We start from the raw sequence: 22,889 nt of genomic DNA, 5'->3' as shown, positions 1-22,889 counted from the left end.
TTGGGCAAGGTAGGCACATGGAGGTAAGTTGCAGGGAGAGACCTTGTTGATTAGCTTAAAATATATGATCCAGCAAAGTATTAGGCTGTTCCCATTCTGATGTAGCTCCCAATCTGACTTGGATGAATGGATGATGTCAAGTATCTGCAAGCCATTGTACGTTTCAGACGTTGACTCCAACTCCCTTACAGTCCCAGCCAGCATGGGCAATGGTCAGGGTCGTTGGCAGCTGGAGCTTCATCTGAAGGGCACATGGTGAGTCCCGCTGATCTATCCTTTGAAGGCAGGTTCTGCGTGGCAATGTTCTATTTGCTTTTATTTGTTTTGTACAATGTGTGTTAATCGACAGAGGCAGCTCCTCCCTCACTTCTCATAAGGGGCAATGCTATTTTCCAAACTGAATGACAGCAAGCCCTCTGGAAAAATCAATGCAGCTTAAGGTTGGACCAGCAAGAGGTCATGATGTAGCAAGAAAACAAATCAGTGTCATAAGATCCCTTTCTTTTAAAAAAAAATCGCTAATAAAGATTTGCTGGGTTACTTTGCTCTTTCGTGAACATGTTACCTGAAAATACAGTGGAGACAATCCTGTCTGTCCACTTTTCACTTCCAGCTCCTTTAGCACAATGCCCCAAATCTAAAAACTGGCAGTGAATGTTCAGCAAAGGGCCATATCTCATTGGTTGTGCACATGCGTTGAATACCAAAGATTCCAGGTTCAGTCCTTGGTGTCTCCACATAGGGCTGGGAAGGACTCTGGTCCGAAATTTTGGAGAGCTGCTGCCTTTCAGTGCAGAGAAAGCTGAACTAGGTAGATCAACACTCTCAGTCAGCAGGAAACAGTTTCCTGTGTTCCATCATCATCATCATCTCAAGCCTTTTCAGTTTGGGTTCAGGCCAAGTTACAGGACTGAGTCAGTCTTGGTCCCCTCTACTGTCCCTCCTCCTTCAAGAGAAGGAGGGGACGACGACTATGCAACCCTGTTGATCTTTTGATACCCTGGGATCCTTCTGAGCCGATTTAGCGGGATGAGTCTTGGAGGCCCTGTTTTGCAGTGGTTCAAATCCTATTACCAGGGTCAAGTTTCAGAGATGGGGTGATAGTCTTTTGGCCCCCTGGTCATTTTGCTATGGAGGTGCCACAAAGCATCAGCTTGCCCCCAATGCTATTTAGCATCTACCTTGGTTCCCGAATGGCTTGGCTCCCGAACATCGCAAACCCACTCTGTGGGTGGGTAATTTCCAAGTCTAGATCATTGTTCAGTTCCCTGCTTTGGATGGGGTCGTGCTCCCCTTGAAAGAGCAGTTTTGTAGTTGGGGAGGGGGTGCTCTAGGATCCATCTTTGTCACTAGAGGTTCAAGTGACCACAGTGGCTAGGAGTGTCTTCTACCAGCTTCAGCTGGCAAGACAGCTGTGACCATTTCTAAACTGGGATAGCCTGACCACTGTCAACGATGTGCTGGTAACCTCCAGGCTGGACTAGTGGAATGAGCTTTCTGTGGGGCTGGCTTTGAGGTTGGTCTGGGAGTTGGTGCAAAATGCAACAGCTCAAGGACACACTGGGGCAAGGTATTGCCAACACGCTTTCCCACTGTTGAAAGAATTGCACTGCTTGCCAATTAAGTTCAGTTTAAGGTGCTGGTTTTGGTGCATAAAGCCCTGCATGGCTTGGGGCCAGGATACCTGAAAGATCATCTCACCCCTTATATACCCATTCTTGACATTGTAGCAATGGGGCCTTTAGTGTTGAGACACCTGCCCGTTGGAATGCCCTCTCTTTGAATATTAGACAGCTGCCATCTCTGTTGTCTTCTTGGTACCTGCAGATGACCTTCCTCTTCCAACAAGTCTTCTAAGTTGATATCTTTCCCATCTGTATTGGGGAATACAGATTTAAATGTTTTAAATTCTTTTTTTAATTGTCTTATACTTGCTGCTTGCTTGGCTCCTTTGGGAGGAAGGGTGGGATATAAGTTTAATGTAATAAAATCATCATCATATATAGCTCAGTCGGTAGAGCATGAGACTCTTAATTTCAGGACTGTGGGTTCAAGCCCCATGTTGGGCAAAGGATTCTTGCATTCCAGGGGGTTGGATGAGATGACCCTTGGCGTTCATTCCAACTCTATAATTCTATGATTCTATCATCATCATCATCATCCTCTTGTAACTGACAAGTACTATATCAGGATGCCACTGAGATAACATGGGAACAGTTGGTGCACCGCTGCAGCTCTACACATATAGCATTTATACGGAGAGTTCAACCCATCTCTCATACACTGTCACAAGCTTTTATTGCACAGAGCCAAAGACCACTGCAAAACTCACATCCTCCAGTCATATCGCAAACAGATAATTTACAAAATAAAGTGTGCATTGACAGCATACATAAAAATCCATCATAAACAAAATCCATATTTTCCTGCACATCAAACTTAGCTCAGCTAGAAGTGTTAACAAAATGATTAAAATCCATTAAAATCATTATCAGAATAAATTAAAGAGCATAATTTCCCAACAGCTGCATCACATTGTTGATTCATGTTAAGCTTGTGGTCTACTAAGACCCCTAGATCCTTTTCACATGTACTGTAAGTAGACTTACTGATGGAGAGAACAGGGGGCATGGAGAGTGTTGGGTCCCCGAAAACATGAAGCTTGGGGGGGGGATTGGTGCCAACTCAAAACCTCAGTGCTTACCGGAGTCTTGAGTGGCTTATAACCATTTTATGCTCGTGGTATCTGTTGATGGTAAAGTTATATAATTCTACCTTGCCATTCATTGTTTTAAATCTTCCTTGATTCAGGCGTTTCTTATTGTTTTACATTATGCAGCCTCATAGTCAGCATTGCTTGGGAATTCTAAGAAACCAAAAAATCTGCAGAGTTTTAAAATCAGTGCAGTTTTTACAGGTACAGTCTGACATCTTGATTCAAAATGACAGCCAGTTGTATCCAAACAAACACAGAAACCTGCTTCTTGGTCTCAGGAACCAACCATCCCGCAAAAATTTCTTATGTTATCTTAGGAGTGTCCGAATGCATAAAGAACAGACAAACAACTTTCCAAAATATAGTAGAAGTTGGCTTGGAGACCCTAATTGGGTCAACATTATAGCCATATAAATGGTTCAAATAAATAAAGAGATATCCTGATTTATGCAACATGGTAGGAATTTCATTTCCAATTTGGTATCATTGATCTTCATGTTTTTGCATATACCATAGACTCTCTCCTGTTAATCAAGAGGAAATCATGACCATTGATTTATGGTTGGCTTTTGCCCTGAATTTGCAAGCCTGATTTGAGTTCAAAATTGGCATCATCTTTGCAAATTTCCTAGTTCAAAATCTACAAAAAGATTTCTTAGCATTCTTCAGATTATAGGCTCCTTTTCTATCCCCAGACTCAGAGTCTCCCAACAGGCTCCAGTTGGCTCTCAAGATGGCTTGTAGGACAGCTAAGGCAACAAAACTATAAATACTCCTTGCTTCAGAGGCGAAAGCCAGGCCAACATGTCATTGCACAGCCAAGTAGCTGGTCAGGCTAATCAGTTCAAGAGTGTATGGGGTCCAGTTTCACAGGGAACTTAAAATCTATTGGCAGGGTGTATTGGCAGTTTAGCACCAATTAGCACGTTAAAATACACTTACTCTCTAAGCCAATTTACTTGCCACTTGAAGTAATTAGCTCCATCTGTCTGACTAGAATGTTGGATGTGAGCATGGCTGTAAAAAAGAAGAGAGAAAATCAAGATAACAATTTGTGGTTGCTCCATTTGTGAGAGCCAATGTCATCAGCACTTCATGAAAAGAAACACTTCAGGAAATTCTCTAGGTAGTCTAGCATCTATTACAAGTTCCATCAAAGTGTATAATTAGTAGCATGGCCTAGAGAGCTAAATGCAGCCCTGGGAATCAGGAATTTGTCAGGTTTAATCCCAACCTGACATTCAGTTCCTTGGCCTGAAGATTCCCCCGGTGCCTTTTTTGCCTAAAATTAGGGACAGGTTTTCCGTTTTTCTGCAAAGAAATGAAGAACGAATGTTCGCCTAGCCTCCTTCTATCAAAGCTAAACCCCTCTTAACTTCAGTGATGTCAGAATGAATTCTGAGACATTACCACACTTTCAGCTTAAGGCTGAGACAGGGGAGATCCATGATTGATCTTTTGTCTTGACTTTTTAAAAAAAGAAAGAAATGCAGCCTCCGGGAATTGCTGAATTAATTGGAGTAGCCGTGTGTGTGTGTGTGTGTGTGTGTGTGTGTGTGTGTGTGTGTGTTTCAACCCTTTCTCTTATGGGCCACTTTTACAGTCAAAGGGTTGCATCCAAAAGTAGTCCTATTCAAAGCAGGCGCATGAAAATTTATGAGCATGACTAACTTAGGTCCATTAATCTCTGCAGGGCAAATATCAGCGCTTGAGGAGGGATCAGCTTTGAATGTGAAAAGGCATGGGGGAAAGTTGGACACCCATTTCCCCCCTCTGTCTCTGCTGTAAACAAATTGGCGGCCCTGCAGTGGCTGCATTTAAGGCTCTTTTTTAAAAAGTGAGGAAATCAGTAACAGATCTCCTTCATAGCGTGGTTTTGGGGCATAAAATTTCAGCTGCCCTGCTCAGGTTTTTCAGAAATCTTAGCTTTCTGCTCTTTGTTTTCAGAAACTGAATGCCTTAATAGCTCAGTCACAGGGCATAGCGTGGTGGACTGCTGCTGAGGCGATCGTCCTGGGCACATTATTGGGGGGTCGCGAACTAGTCTTGTGGTGCTTTGTGAGGCTGGGATCAGATCAGACTCCAGCCTCACAAAGCGGCTCAGGGAGGGTGGCGTGAGAAGGATGCCTTGTCTGGCAACTAAAGAAGAAAAAGGAAGATAGAATTATCAATAAAATTAAAATTGAAGACAAATGGATTCAAGAACCGAAGGAAATTAGTAAAAACTTGACTAGTTTTTTTCGGAAATCTATATAAAGAAGGTCCAGAGAATCTAGAAAAAATAACTGATTATTTGGGCAAAATTAAACTACCAATAATACCTAAGGAAAAAATTGAAATTTTGAACTCGCCAATAACAGCTATGGAGGTGCAACAAGCTATACAAAGATCAAAACTAGGAAAGACACCGGGCCCAGATGGTCTCCCAGCTAATTACTATAAAAAGTTAGAACAATCACTATTTCTTCCCATGAAAGACCTAATGAATAATTTTCTGACAAATGGAAAGCTACCGAAAACCTGGAAGGACAGTGTTATGTACTGAAGTTCTCACCCTGGGCCAGCAGGGGGATACTGTAGATAGTTTAGGTCCACATATGCAAATAAGGGATTGAAAGTGACGTTCAGTGATTGGATAGTTACAGAAAATGGTTACTGTTGCGTTCTAGTGGAGCTCTATATAAGCAGGCTGGCAGAACCCTTCAGTTCAGTTCTGTTCTGGCCTGTGAATAAACAAGAGCTGTTTGAAGAATCGCTGTGTCGTTTGATATGTTCACCCACAACTTAACAGACAGCTTTATTACTCTTATCCACAAACAGGGAACAGATGCCTCAGTTTTGAGGGCTGGGATCGAAGGGTACATGGCATCCTTCTCATGCCACCCTCCCTGAGCCACTTTGCGAGGCTGGGATCTGATCTGATCCTAGTCTCCCAAAGCACCCCAGGGCCCTGTGCTGCTTTGCAAGACTGGGATCACTCCAGCCTATGATTGCAGGCCAATGTGATATCTGAATATTTGACTCATGGGCGATGGTGAACAGGGACTTTGAGCCTGTGCTTCTTCCACATATGATGGATTTATATAGAACCAGACACTTGTAGAATTGGAATGGACTCCAAGGGCCCACCTGGCATGACCCCACTGGATCACTGGAATCATTGCTGTTCTTTACCTGATGCCAGTTCCCCTTCTCCATAGTGAAATTGGGTACTCTGCAAGGTTAATGATGCCCACGCCAAGGGCAACACTAACAAACAGAGGTGCTTGCAAAGAGCTCCTGTACTATGGAGACATTTTCAGCTCTGACCTATGTGCCGTGCCGGCTGTCGTTATTATACAGCAATCATGGGTGACTCTTTTTAAACCAGAGACTCACCTCCTGCGCAGGTGTTCAGGAAACAGACAGGAGCAAAGTGGGCATTAAGTATAGCAGTTGCAAGCTAGCAAACAGCCGTTAAGATGTACTGTCACCCACCCACCCTCCCCACTCTGTGAACTTCCGCTTCTTATAAAGCAAGCAAAATATTTCCCCCCACTTACTTGTTATCAGCAGAGGGAAGGAGTACTTTGAAGAAGGGGGAAAAAACACTCGGCACGTTCCACTCTATTACCCCCTATTAACTTTCTAAACACCCTGGAACCTTTGCATGAAATACCAGGAAAACTAATTAGGGCAATAAAGCATGATGATTTTTGTCAGGCACACTCTGAGAAAGTGAACATAACTTTTCCAACTTCCACTTTATTGTTTTTTATGCGCACACATTAGCGAGTGAGTTCCTTGCCATCCTCTCTGCCAGACTCCATAATGAGAAATTGCTTTGCAGTCAAAAACAGAAGTGCAAGGCTTGAAGACAAAAGGGAGGCAGAAGGAGAAAGGGCGAGTGACTGAAATGCAGTGTGAATGAATGAATAAAACTGCCTTACCCAGAGTCAGACCATTGGTCCTTGCCTACACTGAAGGGCAGCACCTCTCTAGGGCAGCCTTCCCTAACCCGGTGATAATCTCATATTATTCTGGGCTACAGTTCTCATCATCCCTGTCCATTAGCTGCACTGATGAGAATTGCAGTCTGCAATACATGGAGAATACCTATGGTTACAGGCAGGGATCCTTCCAGGGCTGGATGAAGACCTTCACAGGCCCTAAGCACTTAAAAGAATTTGGTGCTCCCATATAGATCTGTTTCAAAACATATACATAATAAACTGTAGTTTTTTTATTTTTCGAAACGCAAATAATGTTTATTTTTGGTATCCACTAATGCCAGTTTATTCCTTTTCCAGTTGTTTGACCAAAAGGCTGCTGTTTCATTCTGAGTTGTCATTTTATTTAACTTTTGTTTGTTTTCCCTACACCACCTTGTTGTTGTTATTCATGGAATATAGAAATACGTCACTAAATCAAATCAACAGAGTGGGTTGTGTTAGGCTACGTGGACTAATGATCACTGATACCAAATGAAGCACCTTCAATATCCTTACATACGGAGTGGCCTCATACGGCGTCAGACTCCAACTCCCAGCATCTCTCACTATTGGCCATGCTGCCTGGGGCTGATGGGAGTTGTAGTCCAAAAGTGCTTGGTGAGTCATTAAGGCATTGGGGAGAATATAGGGGCAAGTTGAAGGCAAATGAATTAAGGTCATGTTGAAACAAAGGCAGTTTATATTCTGCACAGCAGCCACAGGGCCCTTGAGAGAAATGCCACAGTCACAATTAACTTGCTCCATTGTAATGGGAATTCTCACTGTAACTGTGCCAGGGCCTTCAAGCGCAGGTAGGTTTTCTTCCTCTCTTTTATTGAAATAAACTTACCCCACCTTTCTGCAACAAAGGAACGCAAGGCAGCTGGTGACATCCTGTAAAAGCAGCAGAAAGCTGCAAAATACAACACAATAACATTATAATTCAGTGCTTCTCCATGCACACAACCTTTCAGTCCTGCATATAGAAAATTAGATGCCTTCCTTAAGGGCTCACATATAGAAGACTCATATATAGAAGACTCAAGGTAGGATGCAACTAACACATCCATTCCTGCTTGCACAACGGTACTTCCCCCATCCTTCCTCCTCCTCCTCCTCTCCTCTCCCCCAGCCTTCCAGAGCAGATTCGGAGATGGTAGGGGAGGCATGCGAGGGGAGGAGAAGAGGAAAAGTCCCATTGCACAAGTGTAAATCCTTGCACGGATGTTGCTTGCAGATTATCTTCCTACATGCTTTTCTGATTTTGGAGTTTGGGATGGAAATGGAAATTGGAAGGAACTGTTGCAGAGATGGGTCTCTTTTGTTTTGTACTGGAATAATAACTTTAAGTGTTCTCAATTAGAGGAACATCTGCTGTTCGATTCTGCTCCGTTGATTTGTTTCGGCCATTGGCGATAACAGGACATACGTTTTCTGCTTGGTAGTTTCTTGTTTATTTGTTTTATCCTCATCATCAGCAACAACAGCATTACATGCATCATCTACACTTAGATGTCAGGGATAAGGGTTCGTTCCAATCCTTCCTCAATATACACATTTTTTCTCTCTGAAGACTTTGGCACAAGCCTTCCAATTCCAGCGTTCTACTGTAACTAAGTGCAAAAGAAGACACTTTTTTTTCTAGGAAAAGAGGTGCCAGAACTCACCATAAGCCAATGTGGTGTAGTGGTTAAGAGCGGTAGACTCGTAATCTGGTGAACCGGGTTCGATTCCCCGCTCCTCCACATGCAGCTGCTGGATGACCTTGAGCTAGTCACACTTCTCTGAAGTCTCTCAGCCCCACTTACCTCACAGAGTGTTTGTTGTGGGGGAGGAAGGGAAAGGAGAATGTTAGCTGCTTTGAGACTCCTTCGGGTAGTGATAAAGCGGGATATCAAATCCAAACTACTTCTTCTTCTTCTTCTTCTTCTTCTTCTTCTTCTTCTTCTTCTTCTTCTTCTTCTTCTTCTTCTTCTTCAACTCCTCCCTTGTTCTCTTATAATGGCAATGGCACCCACCTGAGAGGTGCCGGAACTGAGTTCTGGTGAGTTCTGACTGAATAAAAAGCCCTGTACACAACATTCACACGATTTTAGCATTTACCATGGTCTCCCCTGTGCCTCATTTCCAAAAGGAAACACAAACCCTGGCTAAGAGCCTGGAGCCCCTGCAATCTTGCGCCGGTCAGAGATTGGGGCAGCATGCAACAGTACAGAACTGTGTAAATTAGGGGATTTTTTAAAAAACAAAAAAACAAAAACATAATTCCAAACTGATGTGGAAATGTGCAGAACTTAACTTAAGACTGGGAAAGTGAGCAACTGAACTTTCCAGGTTCATCCATCCCTAGAGACAGGGGGAATAGAAAAGTATTATACTAAAAGGGAAATTATAAAATTATCCCTATCCGAACTCGATGCATGTAGAGTGCTGACCAGCACTAGGTTATATCCTTCCAATTAAGGATAGCTTCCATAATTGTTATTATTTGTTGATGGTTTTGTAATGTTGGAGGACGTGCATGGGTAGAACCTAAGGATTACCTTGTTAAGTTGTTTTTTCTGAGCAAAGCTCCTTTCGTCTCGGTTCTAAGGAAGCCAACTAAGATTAGTTCACATCTTTCAGTTTAATGAAAGCAAACCAATGGAAAGCCCTTCAATAAGCTGTTTGCTCCAGGTTGGAGGAAGCAAAAAGAGAGCGAGAGCCCTCACATCTCCATTCTCTTGAGCCTTGGATTACATTTTACAGTAAACCTTTCCTCTGCTGGACGTTGTGCAACACTTCTGCGTCACAGATGTGAAACCTTACAGAGCCAAAAACTGTTCTGTTCTGTCAAAACCAAAGTTATATCACAAAGGCCTCCTTTCCCTCCCCCATTCAGTTAAGAGATTTGGGCAGCTCAATTCTGTGCAAGTCAAATCAGAAACAAATGCCAGAGTGTTCAACTGGGTTTTAGAATCATAGAATCATAGAATCATAGAATCATAGAATCATAGAATCATAGAGTTGGAAGAGACCACAAGGGCCATCGAGTCCAACCCCCTGCCAAGCAGGAAACACCATCAGAGCACTCCTGACATATGGTTGTCAAGCCTCTGCTTAAAGACCTCCAAAGAAGGAGACTCCACCACACTCCTTGGCAGCAAATTCCACTGTCGAACAACTCTTACTGTCAGGAAGTTCTTCCTAATGTTTAGGTGGAATCTTCTTTCTTGTAGTTTGGATCCATTGCTCCGTGTCCGCTTCTCTGGAGCAGCAGAAAACAACCTTTCTCCCTCCTCTATGTGACATCCTTTTATATATTTGAACATGGCTATCATATCACCCCTTAACCTCCTCTTCTCCAGGCTAAACATGCCCAGCTCCCTTAGCCGTTCCTCATAAGGCATCGTTTCCAGGCCTTTTACCATTTTGGTTGCCCTCCTCTGGACACGTTCCAGTTTGTCAGTGTCCTTCTTGAACTGTGGTGCCCAGAACTGGACACAGTACTCCAGGTGAGGTCTGACCAGAGCAGAATACACTGGCACAATTACTTCCCTTGATCTAGATGCTATACTCCTATTGATGCAGCCCAGAATTGCATTGGCTTTTTTAGCTGCCGCGTCACACTGTTGGCTCATGTCAAGTTTGTGGTCAACCAAGACTCCTAGATCCTTTTCACATGTACTGCTCTCAAGCCAGGTGTCACCCATCTTGTATTTGTGCCTCTCATTTTTTTTGCCCAAGTGCAATACTTTACATTTCTCCCTGTTAAAATTCATCTTGTTTGTTTTGGCCCAGTTCTCTAATCTGTCAAGGTCGTTTTGAAGTGTGATCCTGTCCTCTGGGGTGTTAGCCACCCCTCCCAGTTTGGTGTCATTTGCAAATTTGATCAGGATGCCCTTGAGTCCATCATCCAAGTCGTTGATAAAGATGTTGAATAAGACCGGGCCCAAGACAGAATCCTGTGGCACCCCACTAGTCACTCTTCTCCAGGATGAAGAGGAACCATTGATGAGCACCCTTTGGGTTCGGTCGGTCAGCCAGTTACAAATCCACTGAGTGGTAGCATAGTCAAGACCGCATTTTACCAGCTTCTTTACAAGAATATCATGGGGCACCTTGTCAAATGCCTTGCTGAAATCAAGGTAGGCTACATCCACTGCGTTCCCTTCATCTACCAGGCTTGTAATTCTGTCAAAAAACGAGATCAGGTTCGTCTGACCTGACTTATTTTTCAGAAATCCATGCTGACTATTGGTGATCACAGCATTCCTTTCTAGGTGCTCACAGACTGTTTGCTTAATGATCTGCTCCAGAATCTTCCCTGGTATTGATGTCAGACTGACTGGGCGGTAATTATTTGGGTCCTCTCTTTTCCCCTTTTTGAAAATAGGGACAACATTTGCCCTCCTCCAGTCTGCCGGGACTTCACCTGTTCTCCAGGAATTCTCAAAGATGACTGCCAGTGGTTCTGAAATCACATCTGCCAGTTCTTTTAATACTCTTGGATGCAGTTCATCTGGCCCTGGAGACTTGAATACATCTAGACTAGCCAAGTATTCTTGTACTATCTCCTTAGTTATTCTGGGCTGTGTTTCCTCTGCTGAATCATTTGCTCCAAATTCTTCAGGTCGGGCATTGTTTTCTTTATCGGAGAAGACTGAGGCAAAGAAGGCATTGAGGAGTTCAGCCCTTTCTGTGTCCCCTGTTTGCATTTCACCATCTTCTCCTCTGAGTGACCCCACTGTTTCTTTGTTCTTCCTTTTGCTACGAACATACCCATAAAAGCCTTTTTTGTTGCTTTTAACCTCTCTAGCAAGCCTGAGTTCATTCTGTGCTTTAGCTTTTCTGACTTTGTGTCTACACGTGCTGGCTATTTGTTTGAATTCCTCTTTGGTGGTTTCCCCCCTTTTCCATTTTTTGTACACATCCTTTTTTAATCTTAACTCAGTTAAAAGTTCTTTAGATAGCCACCCTGGCTTCTTTAGGCACCTTCCATGTTTCCGTCTCATTGGTATTGCCTGAAGTTGTGCTTTTACTATCTCCCTCTTAACAAACTCCCAGCCATCATGAACTCCCTTTCCTTTTAGTATTACTGTCCATGGGATCTCACCCAGCATTTCCCTAAGTTTTATGAAGTCGGCTTTCTTAAAGTCGAGAAATTGTGTCCTAGTATGCTTGGCTGCTCCTTTCCGCTGTATAGTAAACTTCAGAAGAGCATGATCACTCGCGCCTAATGATCCTTCCACTTCTACCCCACTAACCAGGTCATCAACATTGGTTAGGACCAGATCTAAAATGGCTGTTCCTCTTGTTGCTTCTCCCACTTTCTGGACAATGAAGTTGTCTGCAAGGCCAGTGAGGAATCTGTTTGACCTTATGCTCTTGGCTGAGTTTGACATCCAACAAATATCCGGGTAATTGAAGTCCCCCATTACTACTATCTCCCTTCCTTTTGCATGCTTGGCCATCTGTTCCAGGAAGGCATCATCTATGTCCTCCGTTTGGCTTGGGGATCTATAGTAAACTCCCACAATGAGGTCACTGTTATTCTTCTCTCCCTTAATTTTGACCCAAATGCTCTCACTTTGGCTTTGAGGTTCTAAATCTTGGATCTCTTCACAGGTATACACATCCCTGACATATAACGCCACTCCTCCTCCTTTCTTGTCTGGTCTGTTTCTCTGAAATAGATTGTATCCCTCCATTATTACATTCCAATCGTGGGACTTATCCCACCAGGTTTCAGTGATTCCTATTATGTCATATTTAGTTTGCTGCACCAAGAGCTCAAGCTCATCTTGTTTATTTCCCATGCTTTGCGCATTAGTGTACAGACATTGAAGTCCATTAATCATTCCCCCGTGTGTCTTATTTAAGGATTTTTTCCTCCCACCACTAGGTCTGCGTGCTGTTTGCTCCATTCGGTCTATGACATTTGGATGATCATCTTCATCAATTGATAGACTCCTACCTTCAGGACCACTGTCTCCCTCCCCCACATTAGTCAGTTTAAAGCCCTCCTGATGAGGTTTCTGAGATTTTTTGCAAAAACATTCCTCCCAACCGTTGTGAGGTGCAGCCCATCGCTTGCCAGAAGTCCATCTTCAAGAAACTGCATTCCGTGATCTAAGAATCCAAACCGTTCCTGTTTACACCATTTGCGAAGCCAGTTGTTCACTTCCACTATTTTTCCCTCTCTCCCTGGGCCACGTCGTTCAACTGGGAGGACAGATGAGATGACAATTTGTGCATTTAATTGCTTCAATTTCCTGCCCAGAGCCTCGTAATCTCTTTTGATCTTCTGGAGGCTATTGCTTGCAGTGTCATTGGTTCCCACATGAACCAAGAGGAAGGGGTATTTGTCAGTGGGTTTTATGATTCCTTGCAGTCGTTCAGTTACATCTTGGATCTTAGCCCTGGGGAGACAGCACACTTCCTGAGACATCTTGTCAGGCCCACAGATAACTGCTTCTGTTCCCCTCAGTAGGGAATCCCCTATCACCACTACACGCCTCCTCTTAGGTCTGGTCGGGGTTCTTCCGTGAGCTGTCCGTTCCAAGGTCGCCTGCACATTCCCTGAGGGCTGACTTTGCTGCTCGTCTTCATATACCTGATCGACTGTAATGAGGGAGAGATCCTCAAATGGAGTCTGCTCTTCGTCTTCCATGCTAGGGGAGAGGACCTCAAAGCGATTGTGTATTTCTAAACAATCAGAGCGAACCCTGGGCCTCCTACTTCTTTGAGTCACGTTTCTCCATATATCTGGCTCCTGTGTTGGTGAACTAGCCTCCTTCTCAGGGGAGTCCCCTGTCTCCTCCTTGGTGGAGACGGTGTGCTCTGTTGCTTCCAAGAAGAGCTCCAGCTCTCTAATTCTTTGGAGCGTAGCTACACGTTCCTCCAGTTGCTGGACTTTGTCTTTTAAGAGGGCAATCAACATGCAATTGCTGCAGGTAAAGCTGCCTGCAACCTTTGGCAAGATGGCAAACATTGCGCAGGAACCACAGGCGACTGCAGCTGTTCCCTCACCCTCCATCTTGAGAACGTGTCGTTGGGGCTGACTACAGCGGTCCTCCATCATAAAAAGCGTGAAGACAGGACAAATAAATCCCCCCCAAAAAAACCTAGGTCTCCCCCAACAAACGTTTAAGACTAGCTCCCCTAAATCTAAAAGATGGATCAAACTGCGCTCGCCGCTAGGCGCGCGCCGCTGCCCTACAAGCTCTGATAAGCTCCTCCCACAGCTAATCACCTACTTCAACAGAAGCCCTGCCCCCTCTGACCTTTGCACAGGGAGAGCAGCCACAAGAAACACACACACAAGAAAACCCTTTTTGCTCCTTCTTCAGCTGCTGCCCTACAAGCTCTGATAAGCTCCTCCCACAGCTAATCACCTACTTCAACAGAAGCCCTGCCCCCTCTGACCTTTGCACAGGGAGAGCAGCTAATCAGCCACAAGAAACACACACACAAGAAAACCCTTTTTGCTCCTTCTTCAGCTGCTGCCCTACAAGCTCTGATAAGCTCCTCCCACAGCTAATCACCTACTTCAACAGAAGCCTTGCCCCCTCTGACCTTTGCACAGGGAGAGCAGCTAATCAGCCACAAGAAACACACACACAAGAAAACCCTTTTTGCTCCTCCTTCAGCTGCTGCCCTTTTTTTAAAAAAGCAGATCTTTGCCAGATCAGACTAAAAGTCCATCTGCAATAGTAGCCAACCAAATGCTCTGGAAACTTGCAGATAGGGCAGAAAAGCAGCAGCCCCACACTCTTTCCCTGGGTCTAGAGCTGCTCTTTGTCCACTGGTAGCTACCAACCTTGCCTCAAAAAACGAGGCCACTTGGAGTCATGCCTCCCCAGCTGATCTCAGTAGCCAAGCAGATACATACGGGATCCATCCACCACTGAAAGGCCTATTCCCTTGCTGCCACTCACTGAACCTCAGAAGACACTTGAAGAAGGACCTCAGAAGATGTCCTTAATATCTGGACAGGTTCATGGGGCAGTAGGTGCTCCTTTGGATCAGGGATGGGAAATCTGTGGCCTGCAGATATCGTTGGGCTCCAACTCCCATCAGCCCCAGCCAGCATAGACAGGGGTCAGAAAACTTACCACGCCTCGGACCAGCGTCTCCAGCGCCAATTGTGCAGCGGGCCGGAGGGCAGGGAAGCGCGTGCCCATACGCGTGCGCACACACTATTTCTGGCGCACTTCCGGGTCGGAGGAGCACCGGAAATAGCTTGTGCGCATGTGCACAGGCCTCCTCCGACCCAGATGTGCACCGGAAATAATGCTTGCGCATGTGCAAATAATGCTTGTGCATGTGCACAAGCTATTTCTGGTGCTCCTCTGACCCGGAAGTGGGCAGCCGTGCAGCGCAGCGCTGGTAAGAGTGGGCAGCGGCAGCGAGTGGCGGGGGTTGCCACGGGCCGGATAAACGAGTCCCTTGGGACTTATCCAGCCTGCGGGCCTTAGTTTGGGGACCCCTAGTATAGGAGCTGCAGTCAGACAACATCTGGAGGACCACAGATTATCCACCCCACTTTGCATTCCCAGGTTCCAAACTGTAAATGTTCTTTCATATATGTAATCAGTCCCTGCTCTTCCTTCTCCACCTCCTTATTACTATTTACTCACCCTCCACTCTAAGGTCCCAGGCAGTGCTTTTCCTCCAGAAAAATAGGTGTCAGTACTCACCATGAAGTTGTTACAGTAAACACAACACTTTTTAATAATAATAAAAAAGAGGTGCCGGTACGGTCAAGCCTTGTTTCCCAAACAGCTTAGTTGCCGAACAAATCTGCTCCTGAATGCTTCAAACCCGGAAGTAAGGGTTCCGGTTTGCAAACACTTTTGGGAAGTCGAACAGCTGACATGGCTTCCACTTGGGTGCAGGAAGCTCCTGCAGCCAATCGGAAGCCACACCTTGGTTTTCGAATGGTTTCGGGAGTCTAATGGACTCCCAGAATGGATTAAGTTTGAGAACTAAGGTATCACTGTACTGCGTACCCTTGAGTACCCCCTGAAAAAAATGTACTGGTCCCAGGGCGAGTTACAACAATTAAAACACAATGTTAAAAACAATTTAAAACAGCTTGCAATCACATAAGTTAGGTCCTACAAATACATATCGCAGGTGTCAAAAGCCAGAGTAGCAGGCGGGAAATGGCCTCCAGTTGACAAAACTAAGAAACAGTTGAACATTTAAAACAGAACTAGTATTTTCGTTTTGTTTTTATTCTCCTTTTAGGCTGTTGTTGCATTGCAAATAACCAGTGTACAGGCAAGCGAAAATGGTAAACAGGCCAATAAAAATGTGGACTAGTACTCTGCTTGTCCTTATTTGCCAGGTTGCTTTAATTTGTCATTTAAACTGGACCTGACGCAGAGGCTGCCTGGAACCTGGCGGAAAATGTAATCTTTGGCTGCTCCTGTTGTGATTAAGCTGGCAAAGCCCGTTGCAATTAGCATTAAGGCTCAAACTGGCAGTCCCCAGAGGAGCCGCAAGCCGGGGAGATAAGAATCTCACAACATCCTCGGCAAATAGTATTGATGGAAGCGTAACAGCTGGACCCGCTAAGTGGCCTTTTCTTACTGTAAAGTACCTAAGTAAAAAACTTAAGAAGGAGAAGAAAGTATTACTCAGCAGCTAATCAGCACGATCTGTAATTAAATGTGCCAGCCTGTAATCAAGTGGGATTACCGGGAGCTTGGCGGACCAGCCCGATCCTATTATCAACCCAACGCACAGTCCAAGTTGCATCGGCACCAGCAATAGGAATTGTCAGCTCCTTTCTTCATAGCAACATGCTCAGAGCTCCGGCAGTTGACTTTGCTTTGGCAGCAGCCCGCAGAAAAAGGCACATGGCCAAAGTCATGCCATCTTTCCCCACAGCCGTCCTGTTCTCTGAAGGAGACACATACCAATGGCTCAGCGGCTAACCCAAATTCATCCTGACTTACATTTTCTTTCTCCCCTCCCCTTTTCGTTTTTGCAGATGGAAAATGCCTCCAGTTCCTCAGCATTCCTGTCAACCTTATCTGAAGGAGAAGACCTGGTTTTTGGCACCCTCTACACTCTCTTTGGTAAGAGTAGGGATGGGGAGAGGCATAGCTTTGTGCGAAAACCTGCAAGCTACCAGCAGATCTAGCACAGGGATGTTGCGAGGACCTTGGAGTTTGCTTGAACCAGCGTTATTTTATTGCTTGGAAGTGCTTTGCTGTTTGGCTCTAGTCACGAGATTCCACTACAGCTTCATGTGTCAGGGAAATGCTACCCGAGGCAGGAATCCAAAACTGGAAACCTCTTGGGAATTAAAATCCTGGCGCTGGATATAGGTGTTATTTTTCATACAAAGCAAGGATGGGGAAACTGTGTCCCTGCTGCTGGACTCTGACTCCCCATCAACCCCACTGTTGTACCAAGGCCCTTGTCTTAATGTACAAATCACTGAACAACTTGGGGCCAGGATACTTTAAGGGACCGCTTGAGTCCTTATTTCTCAGCTCGATCACAGAGGCCACCCAGAGGAGCGCTATAAGTTGCACCTCACATTACAGAGGTCCAGCTGTTCCAGATCTGAATTCTGCTGCTGCTGCTGTTAACACTTTTTAAAACACACAAGAGATCCTGTTCACAGATTTCCTTCAGCATATCTAGTTTGGCCCAAACGGAAGGAATGAAAGACTAAGGCTGCATACACAACCATACATTTAAAGCACATTCCACCACCACCCACATCAAATTCTGGGAATCGTAGTCCACCCCTCACTGAGCTACAATTCCTAGCACCCTTAAAAAAACTACAATTCCTAGAATTCTTTGGGGGGTGGAGAATGTGCTTTAAATGTATTGGGTCTGTGCAGCCATTGACTGTCTCTCTTATCCCAGGGCTTGAGATGCAGCCCCACCTCCTACTCCTTGACTGGAGCCCTATTGGGTGTTCCTTAGATTTCAAGGTAGTATTGTCTACTGTACTAAATCAGCTCATCTGGCTCATTTCCCAGACTGGGAGTGGCCACCAATACCATATAACACTGGTCCTGAAAAACCTATATTGGCTCCAAGTACGTTTCCAAGCGCACTTCAAAGTGTTGCTGCTGACCTTTAAATCCCTAAACGGCCTCAGCCCAGTATACCCAAAGGAGTGTCTCCACTCCCATTGTTCAGCCCGGACACCAAGGTCCAGCTCCAAGGACCTTCTGGCAGTTCCCTCACTGTGAGAAGTGAGGTTACAGGGAACCAGGCAGAGGGCCTCCTTGGTAGTGGCGCCCACCCTGTGAAATGCCCTCCCACCAGATGTCAAGGAAATAAACAACTATCTGACATTTAGAAGACATCTGAAGGCAGTCCTGTTTAATGTTTGATGTTTTATTGTGTTTTTAATATTCTGTTGGGAGCTGCCCAGAGTAGTTGGGGAAACTCAGCTAGATGGGTGGGGTATAAAATAATAAATCATGATGATGATGATGATGATGATGATGATGATGAAACAACAGGGGGCTGTTAGAAGGATGCTTTGCCAGGTACCATGTACAGTACAGGGTAAATAACCACAAGAAGGGAGAACAGGGTCTTGAAGTTGTTTGCACCTGGAAATCAGACTGAGCAGACACACAGGACACCTGGTTGCAGTTCCCCCCACTCTGGTGAAATGGATTCTATTTCTATTGAAATTATAGTAATTATTTCAGAATTTGCATCCATGCATATAAATGGCAACATTCACATTTTATGCAAATCTACACCCCCTTTTGCACTCTTTCTGGTGATGCGTTTCCTTTTTAGCATGTGTGTGATATGTAAGTGAACACCCTCACCCAGCTTTCACAGACTGTGATCCTGGTCACAGTTCCAAAAGCGGGGTAATTCTACGTCAGCCACTCTCAGCACTGGGCTAACAGCGTGGCACGAGAACAGAAACTCGATACACATGATCCCAGCCATCTGCCTTGCCGGGGACTTGTCTGTTTCAGGCTTCCAAAGGCAGCAGGGGAAATTAATCAGTGTCAGACCTGTCTGCTTCCTGGAGATGCTTAATGATGCACTGAAAAAGGGATCACTGCTGTCAGAGTGAAAGGGGATTGATGGTCCCTTGGCAAAAATAACTTGGAAAATGAAGGGATCAACCTGGGTGTCTTATCAGGCAAGTGCTCTGAGCTCGGAGATGCAGGCAATCAGTCCCATGCCCTCACGTTCTCACTTTTTATTCCTAAACCAGGAGACTGCAAAATGGGGTGTGGAAAACATTTCACTGCATGAGTCACAAGAATACTTAAGTGTACCAATGTTCATGAATGTTAACATACCTTCATATAGAACATACTGGAAGAAAATTTCCTCGTATACACTCAGTTGACAGGGGTGCCAACTTGAATAAAATATTGGGGAGGGGCAGGTAAGCCCTGCCTCACATAATTGATCACATAACATGGTGCATGCACAACATTTGAGTGGCAATGCCCATCAACTGGGGGGGGCAGGTCCCTCAAATATTTTACCGGGGGGGGGCAAAGGAGTTGGCTCCCATGCCCTCTGATCAAGGCTATGTGTATTTCTCATCTTTCAAATAAAAGAAAACTCCAAATTCTGCAGCTAGCAAAGCTAAATTCTGCAACCTGCATAAAGTATGCAAATTGGATAAATCTACATAACTTTGTTTATTTTGTCTAATGTGCATGCCTTAAAAAAAAAAGCAAGTCCTATATGTATAATCTGTTCTGGGAGGAGTAAAGAGCTATATTAGTCCTGGAGTCCCATCTGTAACTACTAGGAATTCTATTCCACTACCTCTTTTAAAAACAAAAGCAGGGGTTCTCCAGAAGCCTAATTACTTAATTCCACTTTCTGCACATTAATCCCATGCATTTCTAATTAAAAAAGAAGAAAATGTGGGTTTGTATGTCAAAACCACGGCTGGGGTCCACATATTAGTGCTGCAACTGGCGGTCATGGCGTGACTCACTGGACCAATTGCCTTCTGTGCTGTGGACCTCCAGGGGCTTGTAGGCTCCAGTGGAAATCAGCACTCCACCAACACCTCCGATCCTTTGTGTCGGAGGATCCCAGAACTGCATCTAATGCACTTTCAAAACACTTTCCAAAAGTGTCACACAGAAGTGCTCTAAATAACTAGCACTCATTTGCCAGGAATAACTCAGCATCAGTTTTGCATTACGCTGTCGATGCCAAGTTGGAATAAGTCTGTGGCTGCAAGGTAGACATGCAGGAAGTTTCTTGAGAAGCCATTGCCATTTGCTCTGGCCACCTCACCACTACCACTGCCCTAAATTATTGCTTTGTCCTTGACCATCAAGCCAAACCTTAGCAATTATCCTGATGTTTTGAGCTGGTCTGGCAATATCCTTGCAGTGCCAGTCCATGCTTTCTTGGTGACAAGTTTGTTCTGAAGTCAATCAAAGAAAAGGCAGACTTCCTCCAGGGAACCTGACCAGATATTATGGTCTGTGTTACAGGAAAAGTGGAACAGCCAACCCTGTCCTGCAAAATCTCTCACGGCACAGAAGCTTGATGGTGCAGGATTGATTGACTGATTGACTGATTGATTTTTGATAGTGATGCCAATTTACTCCTTGTGGGGTGGGGTTGGGGGGCAGATAAATGCTATCTCATTAACTGTTCACCAAGCATGTTGGCGAAGACAGGCCAACCTGCTCAGAGTTGTCCGTTCACATAATGAATCTCGACTGCTGAAATTTGATTTTGCACTCAATGAGTTTCAGTGCTGCTTAAGAATGGCAATGCTTTGGACATGTTTCACTTTTATTTATGTAATAAATTTATATGCTGTTTGGTTGCAAAACAAAAAACCAAAACAAAAAACCAAAACAAAAAACCCTCAAATCAGTTTACAAAAGAACAAACAGTAAAACTGAGAAAAAAATCACAACCCTACTTTAAACATACAAATGCTAAAACAGATACAATTACCAGAGTTTTCTAAGCACCTGGGTAGGCTTGTCTAAGCAAGATTGTTTTTGTTGTTGTTGTTTAGTTGTTTAGTCATGTCCGACTCTTTGTGACCCCATGGACCAGAGCACGCCAGGCACTCCTGTCTTCCACTGCCTCCCACAGCTTGGTCAAACTCATGCTGGTAACTTCGAGAACACTGTCCAACCATCTCATCCTCTGTCGTCCCCTTCTCCTTGTGCCCTCCATCTTTCCCAACATCAGAGTCTTTTCCAGGGAGTCTTCTCTTCTCATGAGGTGGCCAAAGTATTGGAGCCTCAGCTTCAGGATCTGTCCTTCCAGTGAGCACTCAGGGCTGATTTCCTTCAGAATGGATAGGTTTGATCTTCTTGCAGTCCATGGGACTCTCAAGAGTCTCCTCCAGCACCATAATTCAAAAGCATCAATTCTTCAGCCTTCTTTATGGTCCAGCTCTCACTTCCATACATCACTACTGGAAAACCATAGCTTTAACTAGATGGACCTTTGTTGGCAAGGTGATGTCTCTGCTTTTTAAGATGCTGTCTAGCTTTGTCATTGCTTTTCTCCCAAGTAAAGAAAAGATTGTTTTTAGCAGATGCCAAAAAGAGTACAGTAAAGGTGCTTGATTGGCCTCAATAGGCAGGGAGTTCCGAAGTGTAGGTGCTGCAACACTAAGGGATCGAGTTCTTACAAATGTGGCTTGTAAGGGTTTTGTGTGGCACCTGCAGTAGCACCAATTCCACTGATCAAAGCAGAAAAGTGGGCAGATGGCAGGTAAGGCGACCTTGCAGATGTTCTTAACATGGGTCTCCACCGTGGAAGTTCATGTGCTTTAGGACCTGTGCGGGCAGAGGCAGGGGAGGAGCTGCAAGGAAACAGGTGCTATCAGGGATTAGGGCTAGATGCACAGCGCTGCAGCCCCATGTGACCTCTTGAACATCTGATTAGGTTTCATCACTGGAGGCCAAGAGACACGCCCACCCCATAGCTCAGTGGTAGAGCATCAGTTTTGCATGCAGAAAGTCCCAGGTTCGATCCCCAGCCTCTCCAGTTCAGGCTGGGAAAATTGATGTTTTTTAGTTATTAGATCTGTATACCACCTTTCATCAAAAGACCTAAGGATCGCAAGATAAAAACACGAGATAAAAGCACAAATAAATAGTTAAGGAACATTGTTGCCTGGCGCCTAAAGAGATATAATGAAGGCGCCACGTGAACCTTCCTGGGGAGAGCATTCCACAAATGGGGAGCCACTGCAGAAAAGGCCCTGTTCTTGTGTTCCCACCCTCCGGACCTGTCTCTGAAACCCTGGATAGCTGCTGGCAGTGAGGTGTAGAGAACACTGAGCAACTTTCAAGGATCCCATGTTTCTCTAGTCCTCATCAGAACACTGGAGAGAACTCCCAGATGTTTTGCCTATAGCTTACACAGAAGAGCACACGCTCTCTTCTTCCCTTTAACCCCCGTGTTCGCCAGTGACTGTACAGCTTTTTACAACCACAATTGTTTTCTCCATGCCGTTTCGTCAGCTCATCCAGGATGATTCGTCAGGTCACGGGACGGAGGAAAACCTGACTCGGCAATCTTTCTGCACTGCTAATAAAACAGCCTGTAAAATAATATGCGTAATGGATATGGTTAATAAAACGCCATGTAAGGGAGAAAAAGAAAAAAGCTTTGCACTAGAAATCAGGAAGAGGAGTGGAAACAAGGACATATGTTTCATATTCTTTCATGTGATTTACACTCCACACTTAAATGGGTGTCGCTTAGGAACAAGCTGGGGCAGGCGTCGCCAATGTGGCTCATTCCAGATGTTATGGTAAAGGTAAAGGGACCCCTGACTATTAGGCCCAGTCGTGACCGGCTCAGGGGTTGCGGCGCTCATCTCGCTTTATTGGCCGGCGTACAGCTTCCGGGTCATGTGGCCAGCATGACTAAGCTGCTTCTGGTGAACCAGAGCAGTGCATGGAAACACCATTTACCTTCCCGCCAGAGCGGTACCTATTTATCTACTTGCACTTTGACGTGCTTTTGAACTGCTAGGTTGGCAGGAGCAGAGACCGAGCAATGGGAGCTCACCCCATCACGGGGATTTGAAACACTGACCTTCTGATCAGCAAGTCCCAGGCTCTGTGGTTTAACCCACAGTGCCACCCACGTTCCAGATGTTGCTGGACTCCAAATCTCATCATCCTTGACCATTGACGGTTACTAGCTGGTGGGAGCCCCAAAATATCTGGAGGGCGCCATGTTGGCTACCACTG

The 22,889-nt window shown here is 45.1% G+C and overlaps 1 protein-coding gene across 3 annotated transcripts in view; it reads left to right on the top strand.

Annotated features, from left to right (window-relative positions):
- The window catches only part of LOC310764623 (opsin-5-like), a 76,939-nt gene that overhangs the window by 25,334 nt on the left and 28,716 nt on the right, over positions 1–22,889 (top strand). For all 3 annotated transcript variants that reach the window (XM_083618933.1, XM_083618932.1, XM_083618931.1), the window contains exon 2: positions 16,670–16,757. In XM_083618933.1, coding sequence (XP_083475059.1) covers positions 16,670–16,757 — 88 coding nt within the window. The remainder of the gene's footprint in view (positions 1–16,669; positions 16,758–22,889) is intronic.

This window comes from Podarcis filfolensis, assembly GCF_964270895.1.
Source record: "Podarcis filfolensis genome assembly, chromosome: 6".
Taxonomy (NCBI): Eukaryota; Metazoa; Chordata; class Lepidosauria; order Squamata; family Lacertidae; genus Podarcis; species Podarcis filfolensis.
This window is presented reverse-complemented; position numbering and strand designations above follow the sequence as displayed.